This window comes from Limanda limanda, chromosome 7, assembly GCF_963576545.1.
Source record: "Limanda limanda chromosome 7, fLimLim1.1, whole genome shotgun sequence".
Lineage (NCBI taxonomy): Eukaryota > Metazoa > Chordata > Actinopteri > Pleuronectiformes > Pleuronectidae > Limanda > Limanda limanda.
In genome coordinates, this window is record NC_083642.1 from 12,785,698 (window position 1) to 12,801,679 (window position 15,982).

At 43.1% G+C, this 15,982-nt stretch overlaps 1 protein-coding gene across 1 annotated transcript; it reads right to left on the bottom strand.

Annotated features, from left to right (window-relative positions):
• Nucleotides 1–1,549: 1,549 nt before the first annotated feature.
• Nucleotides 1,550–9,625, bottom strand: camkvl (CaM kinase-like vesicle-associated, like). Its single transcript, XM_061075446.1, has 11 exons — nt 9,531–9,625; nt 8,166–8,297; nt 7,920–7,994; nt 6,985–7,123; nt 5,882–6,002; nt 5,246–5,321; nt 4,937–5,073; nt 4,678–4,756; nt 4,482–4,569; nt 4,183–4,191; nt 1,550–3,016 (listed from the first exon to the last, which is right to left on the bottom strand). The coding sequence occupies exons 1-11, from the start codon at nt 9,623–9,625 to the stop codon at nt 1,550–1,552; spliced, it is 2,418 nt and encodes an 805-aa protein (XP_060931429.1).
• Between the last annotated feature and the right edge of the window lie 6,357 nt (nt 9,626–15,982).

The window sequence follows — 15,982 nt, forward strand, 5'->3', positions numbered from 1 at the left end:
ATGTGTAGACGTGGTGGGGGAAAAAAAGCAGAAACTTGTTTTACATAGATTTAAAAGCAGAATGAAATTCAGAAAGAACTTTTTACACAATTAAAAGTAGCAAATACAGACGGCAATTTCCAATTAACAGAACCAAATGAATGTGTCAACAAAACAAACTTTCTGGTCAGGACCGTAGACTGTATATAAAGATGGACCATAAAATTTAAGCCAAAGTGTCTTGATCGCCACCTGTTGGCCGTCTGTGGGATATGTCATAAACCCCACCTGCTCCATGATAGCAGATCAGACATGGACCACATTCAAAATTCAAAGTACATGTCAAATATATATTTTTTGTGATTTTGGGAAGTTCTTATCATGCTGATGTAGGTTCAAGGGTTAATTGATCTGATAAGTTTGGTTTTAATCGTTATTTGATGCTTATGGGCTGAGATGACATGATTGACAGCTGTGACTGATTCACGATTGGTCAAGTTTGTGTATGGACAGGAACTCACTACCTCATCCCATGAATCCCTACTAAGCAGACTTTGGTCTGCAGGATGGAGGCCTTTGCATCCACTATAATTCTGCTTCTTTTTTCTGATGTAGGGAGAGTAACTGGAGATGCATTTTCCAGCTTTATATACAATCTGTGATCAGGACCTTTGGAGAACTCTGGAAAAAGAAGAGGAAATGTGTGTGTGTGTGTGTGTGTGTGTGTGTGTGTGTGTGTGTGTGTGTGTGTGTGTGTGTGTGTGTGTGTGTGTGTGTGTGTGTGTGTGTGTAGGTGTGTGTGTGTGTGTGTAGGTGTGTCTGTCTGTGTTTTATTGCAAAGCCTTTATACAATAACATCTTGCATCTAAACCTTTCCCCCAGCTCTCCTCCATGTGTGGAGTATCTCAAAAGACTCTGAGTGATGGTTCAAGTTTAAGGACTCTATACAACAAAAGAAATCTTTTTTCAGCAGCCAGTGGAAATCCTTGATCAGTTTAGTTTCACATACTTCTGTACAACGATGTAACTGCGAGCTGATGATATAGCAGCCTCACTGTACAAGGAATAGTTACATACATGAAAAGGAAGGAAAACTTCAATGAAAACGGGTGAGCAGATTTTGAAAAAATAGGTAAAATGTCAGTTTGGATATAAGGAAGGTCACGACGTGAGCAAAGACATAGGAACCCAGGTTTTTATTCACATTTTCTGGGAATAATGCAAACCAAAACACTTGCTCAGCTTATTTACTTGTGTAGCTTTGCGATTTTGAGCTTGGATTTCAATACGAGGTGATTGTGCGGAGTGCATTCATGCACACAATCTGGACTTAAAGTATGAACAAACTTGGTGCGATCTTTGTCTTTGCGGCTGCCACAAAGACAGATAAAGTACTTTACTCCCCTTAGACCCCAGTTTTCTGAGTGTAATAGGGAGATTACTCTAAACGGCCATCTCAGTGTGAATACACAACCAAACCAAACAACACTGTGTATGGTTACTTTTCCTCTGGTGAGCAAACAATATAATACTTCTGGGTGCTTTGTGTTTTACATCATGGACAGCTGCTTTATAGACCCCTGCCCATCCCAGCTCTGGGTGACTGGCTGGGATGTACAGCACCCCTCTGTCCATCCCCGTCTTCCTGCTCTCCTGCCACCTGGGCTGAGGCCTGTGTGGGTGGAGAGGGTGGGGGGTAGGAGGGCGGAGGGATAGTAAGGCGAGGGAGAGATGGCAGGGCGGGCCTGGGAGAGGTGGGAAGAGGTGGCGGGATGGTGGAAGATGCAGTCGAGGAGTGTGCGCGGGAGGTGGCGGGCGAGGCTTGTGTGCTCCGGGCACGTGGCTGTTCGGCCGGGCAGTCGCTGATCTGCTCCATTAGAGAGGGCATGTCTCCCTCAATCTTCTCCAGCACGGCTGCCATTTGCTTTTCTATCTGCTCTATCACGCTATCCATTTGCCAGTCGCTTGTCGAGCTGCTCCCGCCTCCTCCATGCTGTAGCCCTGTTCCATATAACGCCAACCCTCCACCACTTGTATACAGGGAGCTGTATGGACTCACGTAGCTCCCTGCCATCCCCATCCCCATCCCCATCCCAACTTCTGGGTTGTAAGGTGTGGCATGACGGCCCAAGCTAGCAGAACTGCCAACTGTGTAACAACTCTGTCCGGCTATGCTAAACTCAGCACTGTATCTGTCTGTTCTCCTGGCATCCTGATCCCGTCTACCAACTGGGCTAGCATCCCCCCTTAACCTAACTCCTAGTCCTACATCTGCCACAGCTCCGGGCCCTATAGCTGGAGTGACTGCCGCTACCACTGACCTTTCTGCCACAGCCTCTGGTAGTTGTGTCTGACACCAGCTTCCGTCCGTCTCGTCCCTTTGTCCCTTCTGAGGGGCTCCTCTCTTCTCTGGTGAGGCCGCGGCGTCAGCAGACGCTGTGGGCGGAGTGCCATGGAGGGTTGCAGCCATTTTACGTTTGCTGCTGGGATCAGGGGACGTGGATGTGTGTTTTTTGTCAAGATTAGTGCCTGAAGAACCGTCTGACAGCTTGGAGGGGTCATGCGTCGCCTCAGGGGTCGGTTTGGATTCTGGAGGAAATCTATTTTGACCCAAATTGGCGGCCATTTTCCTGGTTCCATCACCTGCTGCCTTCTTTGAACCTATCATATCAGGCTCCTCTTGTGTGAGTTTGGTGGCTGCATGTGTCTGACAGAGAGGTTCCTGAATATCTGATGGGGAAGTTCCCACAGACGGGCCTAAAGTCATGTTTATCTCCTCAAGTTTGTCTTCTAGCTTACTCCTTCCCTCATCCTGATCCATACCTGGTGGCGTGTTTTCAACGGTGACCTCTAAAGACACACTACTTGATGTCACCCCGCCATCACTTGTCCCCTTTTCTCCCTCCTCACTTGTACCCTGAGACACACCGCCCTCGCCGTCTCCTGTCTCTTCGCTGGCCTGACCTTCGGCTGAACTGTCAATTAAAGCCTCTGGGTTCTTCAGTCGTTGCATGAAGGTGGTCACGCGGATCGCTTTCTGCAAAACAGATAGAGGCAGAGAAAAAGGAGAGAAGGATAGCAGGAGGAAGAAAATTAAAGAAAACACAAACCCTTGATACTATAGTTGATTATGGTAAAGCATAAAAAATAAGCTTCCAAGACAAGCGTTGGACAAAAAGCTTGTCTAGGCACCATGATCTAGGACCATCATACTATGAGATATGATTCACATTAAGTGAACAGTGCAGTTAGATTATTGCCAGTTGTTTACTTCCAAAGGGCTATGACATATTGCCCCCTGTTTTAAATCAATCTCAAGACTCACTCTCTCCAAGGAACTCCTTGACTGCTTGTTGGCAGAGTGGAAAAGGCAAATGAGCAGATAAGTGTGAATTTCCTTCCCCTTCACTCATCTCACTCCTTTCAATTTTACAAACACTGAAGGAGTTCAGGGGAATGTGTGATCTCAGAGGTTGTTTCTAAACCAAGGAATTGATTCTCTGGAAGCGAGACAGCCGTTTGGACACAAATATCACGGAATACAACATCGCTTGACGGAGCAGCTTCTGTATATAGTTTCAAGTATGACTTGAATGTAACACTGAGGTACAATATGGGACAATGAGCCAGGATTCACGTAAGAGGAATGACAGAGGGCCTTAACAGTTCAAATCACTGCACTTCAACAGTCCACAGTGGCCTATATCCCATATATCCTTTCCATTTCTCCCTCCTTATCTACACTAATGTAAACCAGGTATATGAGCAGCAAACCCTCCTTCCTGTTGTTGATCATTATCTTGTTTGCACCAGTCTGGTTTTACAAACGAGTGCAGATGAGGAGTAAGAAAGGAGCAGAGCGGGCCACTATGAACATCTGAGCCTATCCAATGAAGACAAGTGGGGCAAAAGTGGATGGATCTCTTCTGGAACAGGCAGAGTGACAGTGGACAGGAACAGAGCTTACGAGAAGAGGTTCACTTTAGCCAAGGCCATGATCAATACATCTCAAAGCAGACTGGGGTTTAACGTTAATGTGTTTTCTCGTTTGGTTAATTATTATTAACTACATAAACCTTTTTTTGGTTCATGAGGGTGTTCAGCCATATGAAAGATGTTGTTTTTATTGAATCATGCCAGACTTAATGTGAGTTTCTGCCCACGCTCCGTCCTTCCACTCTCCCTCAGAATGATCTACAATACCTTCAACTCCTGGGAACCACATGGGGGAAAGAGAGAAGAGGATTATAGCTGTTACTTTTGCTGTTAATTCAGCACTTCCACCACGATTACCTCCTTCTTTGTCTTCAGCTTTCATTTCCCCCATGACACCCTGATGACCATATACAGTATCAGGCAAATTTAAACATGCATCTGCAGAGCTGTATGCGGAACTAAAAGCAGCAGTATCATTACAAATAGGCCAATTATTCTCATATTCATTGAAGCCATTTTCAAACTTAATTCGCTGCAATAGAAAAAAAGGGAAAGCGAATCCGTACCCGCCATTTGGCTTTCGCAAAGTTCTTCTCAAACTGGGCACACACACCATCCTTCAAGTTCTTCTCTGAGGCCCCATTCCCCGCAATCCTGATGCAGGGGACAGACAGCACACAAGTGAGAGAGAGCCCTGAGTGTAAACTATGGTCAGAACAAGGTTTTTGTCCTTGTGAATACAACACATGAACACAGAGTTACCATTCATGCCAGAGTGCATCCTGTGCAGTGATTCTCAGCATCTGGTCCACCTCCATAAGTCGACATACAAGCTCCTTAGCTGAAAGAGAAGGAGCAATGACATATGGTATATGATATATTTGACATATGTGATATATTTTACATATTTGACATCAAATATCTTAATTATCTGCCCTTTGAATAAAGGTGACTGACAGGCAAACATATAGTCAGAACTTCAGCTGGGTGGTCATTATCAGAGGTTGGTGGAGCCATGTACCTGCAGGTGAAATGTCATCCCAGTAAGGGGTATCAAACTCAAAGTCCCCAGCGACAATGCGACAGAAGATGATGCGATTATGCAGATCTGTGTTCTCCTCTTCTGTCTCATCATAAAAAGGAGGGTTACCTGATAAGCTGCAAAAAAGGAAGGAGATAGACGAAGGGAATATAACTCCAAAACCGTAACTATTGGAAACAGCCTTCATAAATAAAGCAAAGCAATTATTCAGCTAAAAGTTTTAGATTGCAGCTGAGTCCTGCAAGATATAGTGAATTATAGCTTTGGTATTTACTAATGGAGACTCACAGTATGAACATTATAACACCCACAGCCCAGCAGTCCACAGGACGACCATATCGGTGCCGAGCCACCACTTCAGGAGCTGAGAAAGAGAAAAGAGGAGAGCAGACATACAGCGAGTGTCAGAGGATTAGATATTGAAATGGCATCAGACAAAATTTATAATTTTACCCTGCAAAGACAATAGCTCCCTTTTTTCACACTCCTTCTCTCATTTTCTCCTGTCATGGCCCTCCATTGGCTTTCCTTATTTATTTGTCTAATTACTCAGCTCAGCATCATGAATAACTGCCCTGGCCTTTCAGCAGAAGGAACCAGGCCAAAGCACAGCTCTGCTCACAGTGCACATGATGTGAGAGGACATGAAAAGAGAGAATGAGTGGGAAAAGGAGGAGGAGGGCAAGAGTTGGATGCTCTTAGTTCTGTGAGTGTTTTACAAAAAAATTATCATTTTCAACAGAACTCAAAAAAGGTAAAGTATGCCCCCAGGCCTGTATTTACATCAGAAGGCAAAGCTGTCAGAAGTAGGAACACTGTGTACGAGGATGGAGGACGGGGAGACCAGTAGTGGTTTGTTGGAGAGGCTGCTTATTTCCCCCCCAAAAACAGCTGTCATCTAATAGTGTTAATCGAGCATCCTACCCAGGTACTCTGGTGTTCCACAAGGCTCCGTGATGGGTCCGTTCTCAAACCTGGACAGGTAGAAATCCCGCAGAACTACTTTGTTGTGGTTGTTTTCTGTGTAGTACATGAGGTTTTCCAGCTAAACAAAAAGAGGAGAAGAAGAAGAATTCTCATACAGATACAAACAAACAGAAGCCTGTCTAATCAATGTTATTAGGGAAAAGGTCATTGAACATGTTCTTTTTATTTATTTATTATTTTATGTTACTCTGTTTAATACAGCGAATATACCATAATAACAACAACAACAACAACAACAATAATAATAATAATAATAATAATAATAATAATAATAATAATAATAATAATAATAATAAAAATGATAATATAATAGTTAGAGTTGTTAAAAGCTAAATGATAACAAGTTCCTAAATCATAAACTTTAAATGGGACCAACAAGTGCATAATAAAATAATGTCATATATAAAAACTAATGGATGACTAGATTCAAAATGACAGCAGTAACACTCTAATGTGCGTTGTAATGTGATCGATGCATCTTGATTTTTACCTCTGCACACATCTCAATAGGTCATTTCTATTGTGTAGATTTAACAGAGTCCAGATCAGACAGACTGGGAGAAGATTCCTGCTTCTACCAGCAGGGGGAGTCTGAAGCTTAAGAGATGCTGTAATTCCATCCTTATGGGGGTGATAATGTGGGATGAAGATATACATCTCTCCTCTCTCTCTCCCTCTGTGTGTGTGTGTGTGTGTGTGTGTGTGTGTGTGTGTGTGTGTGTGAGTGTGTATGTGTGTGTGTGTGTGTGCTTGTGTCACCAGAGACTGCATTAAGCCATAAAGATAGTGTTCACTCCCTTGCTAAAAATGTTATCAAATGTTGAGTCATTAACTTAGATCGCAGTGCAACGCTTTTATGTGTCTCTGTAGAGAATCTGTCGACTAAATACTCTAATTGCTTTCAGGGGTGTGGTGGTGAAGACGGCCACTCTATACTCTATAAATCTTTTTGTTATATATTTCATCTTGTACTTTCATAGAGGCAATAGAAGTGATTAGCCACAATGCAGTGAGGGGAAGAGAAGGAATGAGTAGTGCACCTTCAGGTTCCTGTGAACTATGTTGAGGGAGTGTAGGTAAGCAACGGCCTCGAGGACTTGTCTGATGACATTGGAAGCGTCTCTCTCCGTGTAATTCCCCTGGTCCAGAATCCAATCGAATACATCTCCTCCTGTTGCACTGCAGACAGTTGCACGTGTAAAAACACACAACACGAAAAACATCAGCGCGCACATCGCCAAATGGACTAATAAAAAATGAACGCAACTTGGCGCAACTGTTAACCACATGTTGCAACACGTTAATTCACTTTAAGTGCTGAGTAACACGGTTATCCAAAGCCCTGTGCTCTTGTTTATAGTCCATTGGTAAGGCAATCTGCTTCTGCTGGCCCAAAGCTATCACTGCGGAGCAATTTAAAAAGTATTGGTCATTACTCTGAAAGACTTGGTTAACTTTGGATGGTGCACAAATGATTACCCTCAGCAGCAGAGCTACCACCTGGACCAAAAAGGTGGAGAACAACACAGACAGAGACAGATGCAACCACAGATGTCTGTGGCCACTTCGGTTCGAGTCAGTCGTTCTATGTTTCAGTAGCAGGGAGGAAGCTCCAGTGAATCTTATTGCTTTTAAATGCAGTTGACAAAGCCACAAGTGAAGTGGACGGCTCTGGCGAATTGATCCTGTCGGGAATCTCATACGGCGAACCAGTGTTTCAGGAGCACTGAGTGATGTCGAGTGTTACTAAGAGCAAATATCTCATCAGATCTAACACCTTCCTCTGCTGCTGAGGGGAGAAACAGAGCACACTGTAATAAGAGGATGGGCTCCATCCCTACCCTGCGGCTGATGGAAACATGGAGGCTGATACACAATTATCACACACACGCACGCACACACACATACTTATACACATTGACAGGAATGCCTACATGAGAAAGATAAATGGAGAAACAATAAGAGGAACACTCACAGTTCCTGGATGATGAGGTATTCTTTCCTGGTCTCATACGTGTCAATCAGCTGAAGGATATTTGGGTGATTGACCCTGGAACAGAAAAAAGAAGGGCACCAACCATTCACTGTCTTTTGAATAGTCTCTAAACAAGACTGCGTGGGCACGTAAAATCAAATAACAAAACATTCTCTCATTCTCGCTCTCTCCGCCGCTCTCCATCGCCTGATCATTCATCCGTCTGCAAACAGACTGACTGCGTACAATTTCAGGATCATGATTTCGTTCTTGGCAGCCTTGCGGACTTTCCTGCCGTCCTTCTTGAGGAATTTCTTGCAGACAAACACCTTGTCTGTCTGTCGGTCTTTGGCCAGGCACAGCTCGCAGAACTCCTTCCTACACAAGGAGAGAAAATAGACGGAGAGACAGACACGCTAAGAGAAGGCAAAAAAAAGGCTAATATGATGTTAGAATAAAGAAGACATTTGTAGCTATGTGTTAGAGTTGCTGATAGAGACAAAGAGAAAATGGCCCAAGAGAGAAAAGAACTTAATATTTAAATTGTGGAGGCAAAGCTGTTTGGTGAAATATGATAAAAGAATTTAAATGAAAAGGGTTTATCAGCTGGGTATTCTCTAGTTTTGAGCTTCACTCAAATGGATTTTGAGGAGCTGTGTGATGTAAAATTAAAGTACAACCTTGTCAAAGTTCACATTGAATATTTCATGCCCATTAATACTCTCAGGAAGACATGATGGCATCTTTTATCTTCTAAAATACTTATCATTCTAACAATGAAGAGGAACGGAAGGAACAGTTTTGCCTGAACTGTTGGATTTCTCTATAGGTCTGTAAGGTTTCTCCCTTACTATGCAAAGTGCACACATTAAATTGAATTGAACTGAAATTGATTGAATAACAGCCAGAATAGAAAAAGAAATAAAAAGCAATCATCACACATTTCTTCAACACATTATAATATATACACCTAAATTTGTGTTTATCTACGTGTTACGTAAAAGATGAGCAGAAATCTCTGCAGCCAGATGCGGATGTTGCCATATGGCCTCTTACACTAACATGTGTGTGTGTGTGTGTGTGTGTGTGTGTGTGTGTGTGTGTGTGTGTGTGTGTGTGTGTGTGTGTGTGTGTGTGTGTGTGTGTGTGTGTGTGTGTGTGTGTGTGTGTGTGTGTGTGTGTGTGTGTGTGTGTGTGTGTGTGTCGAAGAGAGGTGTTCAGGGGGAAAAAAGCGGTCAGCATTTGGCCAGTCAAGCAGCAGAGTGATCTCCACAGCTTTCTGCTTTTCCAGCCAGGATAATGCAATATTTAGACTGAATAAATTATAGACCTCCAACAGTGTGTCACATGAACTGTCATGAGCAAAAAATGGTTGGCAAAGATTTAAAAAAACACATGACACATGTAATTCCTTCTGCCATTCTTTTCACTGATACCTTTTGATTTGCCAAACCAAAATCTGCAGAGGAAATGGTTCCAATTCAATTTTGAAATGATTCATGAAGAGGATATAAAAAACAGTTGGGAGGACTGGAAGGAGTCCATGAATTCTGCATGGTTAGGGAAGGAAAAGGCAACAGAGATACATGCATAAGGCTTCATGGGACTTACGCTCGGAGGACCTGTCCAATCTCATATTTCTCCGTGACATCAGACATGCTACTGTACATGCGCCCCTCTCGCAGGGCAAGGCAACCAAATGGCATGACGTCATTCACCTAGGAAATAAAGAGGAAGACATTTCAATCATTGCACTAGAAAGGGGGCGAGTAAACATCAATTATTTTGACGATACCTCGAGGTAACAGAGAGATAAAGGGATTGCAGAGACACATGGACGGGCATGTTAAAGAAGAGGAGGGCACTGATGAAACATCATGAAAGCCTTCAGTGGTTGAAGTCAAAGACACCAAAGGAGATCTGTTACTATCAGCCATGAAAACACACAGTGCAGTGGAGAACCGCGGCTCGAGCCAAGCCTGTTTCTGAACCAGTCTGGATACTGACGCTTCTGGCGGCCTGATTGCGTGCCAACCTTGTCAACAGATACTAAGCTACTCACTAAGCTTCTCTTTACTCTGCTAAAGTCTGCAGATTCTGTGCAACGTCTGTCAAGTTCAAGTTAAACTTTATTTATAAAGGGCAGTGTCCCTGTGTCCCTAAAGCAGCTGGCTTCTCCAGCAATCACGGACAGTACTGGGCTTTAATGACGGGAAAATTAGTTTTTGTTTGTAGCCCGGTCTGCATGTGTGTGTGTGTGTGTGTGTGTGTGTGTGTGTGTGTGTGTGTGTGTGTGTGTGTGTGTGTGTGTGTGTGAGAGCATTGGATTTGCCGTCTGATCTGCAATAGATCAGTAGTTCATGACCCTTTAGTGTTGCAGTGAAAATCACTAAAATGACTTTAAATGTCCTCCCTCACCTTGTAACTCTTACTGTTAACACTGCACATGCCTGAAAACATCTCAACCATTTCTCCATAATAAATACACCACCAGTCAAAGGTTTTTAAAAACCCAAAGCAGAAGCCTGAACAGTTAATGCTTACAATTCCCATAAGTAAACCCTCCGTCTGAGAAAAGACAGTGGTGGAAAAAACTGTAGTTCTCCACCTCTGATTGCAATACAGCCTCCTGTATACTATTGTAAGAATGGTGATAAAAATAGAAGTAACAAAGAAAGACATACTGCTTGGTCAGAGGTGCATCAGTAACATAATGACCCAAAAGTTTAAAATAGAAGAATTAGAGTGTGTTTTCAAATGATGGGTTATCGGAACTGTCTCCAGCTGCTGGATGAGTCAAAATCATAGACTTAATACAAAGATGGCCGACATGACGGCTCCCCAAAAGTGCAGCCAGACTTTCTAGATATGTTTAGTTTTAATTTGTTCTTTGAATTTATAAAAATAGGGGGGGGTCATGATTGACCGCTGAGATTTACTGCCTATAGCTCAAGCATGTGTATGTGTAAATTAAAATAAAAACAGCTGGAAAAACTGGCATTGTTCTCAAACTTTGGCCAGTACTGTAAAGAGGGTCCAAAACTTTCAGACTGTGGCTCCCTGTGTATTTTACCATGAGATTATTCTTATCACGTCCACTCTAAAATAGCTTGTGACCCCGCAGAAGGTCCCAAACGCCCGGGTAGAAAAGGATCTAGAAAGTGAATCAGCAATCGATACGCCATCTCACCACAGTCCTCAGGCAATCCTCACCCACATTCTTTAAACACGTCTATACTGCAGGACACAGATTCCCTGGAAGCTTCAGCCATCCATCCTTCTCCTCCTCCTCCTAAACAATCCACTTTAACCCATTCCTGCGGGATCATTCATTTCTATTATTTCTCTTAGTGGAGATTCCTACACTTTATCTTGTGTCTCTGTCGGGGGCGAAACAAGACGAGTCCATGGAAAGTGACCGATACAGGAAATATGTGATAGGAGGGAATGAGGCATCTGATAGAAACCTTTTATTAATGTGAGTGATTCTGCAGGCAGGTAATGTTGTAGAGATTACTTCAGGGTTGTGTTGTGTGTCTGAGCGAGAGAGAAAGAAATAAGGAACTAAGAAAAATAGGAAACGTGAGGACTTTGAAAGCAGAAAGTTGATAAAAATCCTCGGATGAAAGGACATTTTTGCTGGTGCTAATTTAGGATTAAGAATTGAATATCATGAGAAATCCACTCTGTTCCTTCCTGTGTATGTGCGTGTGAATGTGTGTAGCATCATTACTGTATATGATAGGGGTTAGAGGTTCTTCTGTATACGGTGGAGGCAGGGCTGGAGAGTACTGTGTAATCCCAGCACTGGCCGTAATCTCTAATCTGCACGCCTAATCCAAAGCGCTGCATGGGATACACTGCATGTGTATGTGCGCGCATGCACAAGTGTGTGTATCTGGGAGAGAGAGCAAATGTCGATGCGGCTGTGTCGAATGTGGCAGATGTGAGTTGGAGCAGAGGGTTGTGTGTTTGCTTGCGTGTGCGTGTCGCTCCATATGTGCGTCGCCGTTGGAGTGTAATGCCCCAGTGAAACCGTGGGGACTTTGGCGCTGGATTGAAAAGGCCTAGTTTTGCCAGCAGATTACATAAGAGCAACAACATTCCCTCGACAAGGTCCTGGACGATGGAGGTGATGCTGACTTGATGTGAATGGAGCACATCTGTCGCTGTGGGAACAAAATGTCACCACTAATAACAGATACCCTCACCAATAACTGTTAAAAATGTTTCTCTTTACCTGCAGCATAAATTCCCAAATGTCCACTGTTGATGTTTAAGAGTCTCAACACGCTCTGCAAGGGATTTTGAAAACACAAGCAGTGACCTTGGAACAGCCCTTGGAATTTGCCAGTGAATGTATCTTTATGTTTTCACTGGCCTAAGACTTATTTGAAGCTCTTCCTCCAGTTTCTCTACAGTCAGTTTGGGTTTAACTGGAGCTGACAGTTTCAGTGATGTACTCCTCTTTTTGTTGGTGTACACTAAATTCCCACAGGGCTTTAAATGTACATGTACCTGGATTCTTCTAAAACACCGGTTTACAATCTGCGATTCAAGTGTCAAGGTGCAAATCAGTTTGTGGTCTGAATTGTCTCTTTGTGCACTGGTCTTAAAAAACACCACCACACCCTGAGCTGGTATGAACCTTATGGAAGTTTCAGAGTTGGAGGAGACATGAGAGGAAACGCTGAGAGAAGATGGAGGATAGAGGTGAGAAATGATGGGAGTGGAAATGCGAGAAGGGGAAAGGCTCTGTGATAAAGTGAAAAGGTGGTTGGAGACAATGGAAACCGAACAAAGTGTAAAACAGAGAACTGCAGAGGCAGAGTGAGAGTATACCTCTCACCTTCACAGTTTCACAGCTGTGTGTGTGTGTGTGTGTGTGTGTGTGTGTGTGTGTGTGTGTGTGTGTGTGTGTGTGTGTGAACATTTGCACAAGTAAATCTGTGTGTGTTAACATTGTGTGATAATGTGTGATGTGACTCATGTCTATGAGAGTATGAGGGGCTGTCCCCAAAGTCAGAAAACACTTTGACAGAGCAACACCTCTACAAACGAACTCACGTCCCTCTCCCTCCAGAAGACTTCGCCAGATTTGTGAAGGCAGCACAGGATTAGAGATTAAATGAAGCATTGAAACCCAATGAGACATTTAACCTCCTTGACACTCTCAGCAGCAGCAGATACTGCTGAGAGTGTCACTGAACTTCACCCAATTTTCAGGGTGTTTTCACATTTCAGTGGCAGAAATGATAGAACTTTTAATTAATTTTGTTCAGAAATTGAATATAAAATAATCCTAGTGATGTTTTTACTAGTGTGTTTCATTTAAATTATATGAATTGTTGTTTTCTTTACCCTAGAATGCAACCTTTATAATCGAATACCTTATATTTACTTCAGGAGCGGGCCCTTTCTACGGAGGCCGCCATGTTTTTTACAGAAGCCAAGATTGGACAAACTCAACACCTTTTGAATTTTTATGACAACTGAAGGCTTCAAAAGGTTATTTTTTATGTTTGGAAGTGGATGGTGAGGTTGGGGATATCCAGCTGCAACATGAAGCTTCACCACTAGATGTCACTAATTTCTACACACTGAACCTTTAAAGAATTGCTGTTTTTCATTAGGATTTTTCAGTTTTATTTCACAACTTTCCACATGTTCATTTCATACAAAGATGGTAGCACATCAAGCACTATGTTTGGTAAGTTAACTTCATTATAATGCAGTGAAACACTCTGAATGTCATTGTAGTATTTCAGAAATTATGATTGTCATTTTCATTATGACCAGGTACAGCTTGACAATACTGGACAACATATCTCAGCAATTTGAAGAATTTAATTTGGTAAATTAAAGAGTAAATATTCCTATATGTATTGTGCATCATCACATTTTCGGCTCCCTGGCCATACCCTGCTATACAGGCGGATATATACCCCCAAAAATGAAACGGGGGTGTCTGGGTTTGAACATTGTTGGAAACATTTTGGACGGATGGATGTATAGATACACAAGTTAAAAAGAGATTCAAGTGCTGACACCTATGCAATGGTTTACTGTACTTTTGCCGATGCCTTTGAAATACACAACCTTTAGCACACACAGCCTCAGGTGTGCCCCACCCCCGCGAGACATAGCACTTCGGCTTCAGCACCTTAAATCAATTTCTTTGTGCACTTCTCAGAGGCTGAGGGTGTTTGTGTGCTTGTTCACAAGTGTTGCGTTTAGGCTGCAGCAAGGCAGAAAATGAATCGTATAGGAATAGAATATCCTTTTATCAGCTCAGAGGGGAAATGTTTCAGAGGTTCTCGGCGTCAAGGTTATTCTAAGAAAAAGGAAAAAAGCCCATGCTCAGTCCGGAAAAAAATATCAAACATTCATACCTCATCTTTGAAGGCGAATGGTGGATTTTGCAGCTCGTCATTTAATGCAAACTGACATAATAAAGAAGATCGGTTCTATTCCATTAGGATCTGTGTGACAATCTGCTCTGAGTATGTTATGTATGTTATATAAATATTTTATTTCGGCAACTGTCCGTGTGAGGCGGCTTTTGCAGCTTCTTTCTGTGTTGTCACTCTCGTGGTTACGTGTTTTATTTACTGTGTCCTTGTCGCCGTCAAACAGCTGCAGGGCGGCGATGTTTGTAAATCAACAATGATGCCTTTATCAGCATCGACACGACACAAATCCCGCTATCTGCTCGATGTGATCAAGTGTTGCGGCATCGGCTCAGTGAGGAGGTGACACTAGATCTGCGGCCTGATAAGATAAACAACAACAAGATGCGTATGGGTGTGTGTGTTTGTACAAAAATAAATAAATTTACTAAGTGTGTCAATGTTTCGCCTCAGGAGAAGTGTGAGAGCAGCAGGGTCCCTGGCCGACCTTGGGTTACTTCTGCCGCTGTGAACGAGAGATGACAGGCCTCGCATGTCAGAGTCTGTGTGTGAGCGCAAATCACTTGAGAGATGCACAATGCTGGGCGCACACAAACACACACAGCAGATCCATACACGAAAACACACACATCATACAACATTAACCCTCACATGTTGTGCACTTCACTGTACAACTGTCCTTACGTGACAGAGAAGTGGACTGAATATATCTGTTCCTCATTAGTGTCTGACATGTCACTCTGCCTACATCTCAGCAGCATGGGCACAGGTGTGTGACTCCGAGAAAAACACATTCATCTCTTCCACTCTTTGGATCATTTCGCTGAAAGCTCCTCTCTGGCTTTCTTCGTTTCTGTTTTTCATTCCCTCTCCTGCACCTTTCTCTGCCTCTGCTTGGCTTTCATCTCACCGTTTTTTTGCCCTCGCCCCATCCACACATTTTGAGCAGAACTCTACAGCCAGCAAGGTTTAATCAGGGCAATTCCTCACCGAGGTAGTGGAGAAAAACATCAGGGGCCACGACTCATGTTGCAACCCCCCGATGTTCTAACTGTTCTGCTAATGGGAATAGCAGAGAGGAAGAGTGTGGACGCGTTCACCTTTTCCGCACTTTACAACCACTGATCCTGCTGCAATAAAACCCTGTGTGTGTGTGTGTGTGTGTTGTGTGTGTGTGTGTGTGTGTGTGTGTGTGTGTGTGTGTGTGTTTGTATGCGCACGAGTGGATGTATACAAGCTTACCACAAAATGCAAGGAGATTTTCTGCATCGCAAAAAGCCCTCATAGGTGCAATTAACCATCCACCTTTAATAAGATTAGCAATGATTAGCCCGTATCTGCTCTCCCCTTGATAAACATTTTATGTGTTTCTCGTGCGCAAATCTGTGTGTGTCTCCCAATCTGTGTATAAAAAGTCATGGCAGTTGCAGCGTGTTCCCTATTGATCAATCAACACTTGACTGAACACATTGAAAAGCATCGTCAGAATTGACTTTTAGCACCACATGTGTAGCGCTTGGGGTTTGGAATTCTTCAGAGGAAGTTTAAACAGATTCACGAGCTCATGTAGAAATTGCAGTGGGTGTAATTAGAAAATAATAACGCGATGAATATTCCAGACACAGCTGAGAGCACTCTCATATTGTCATCAAT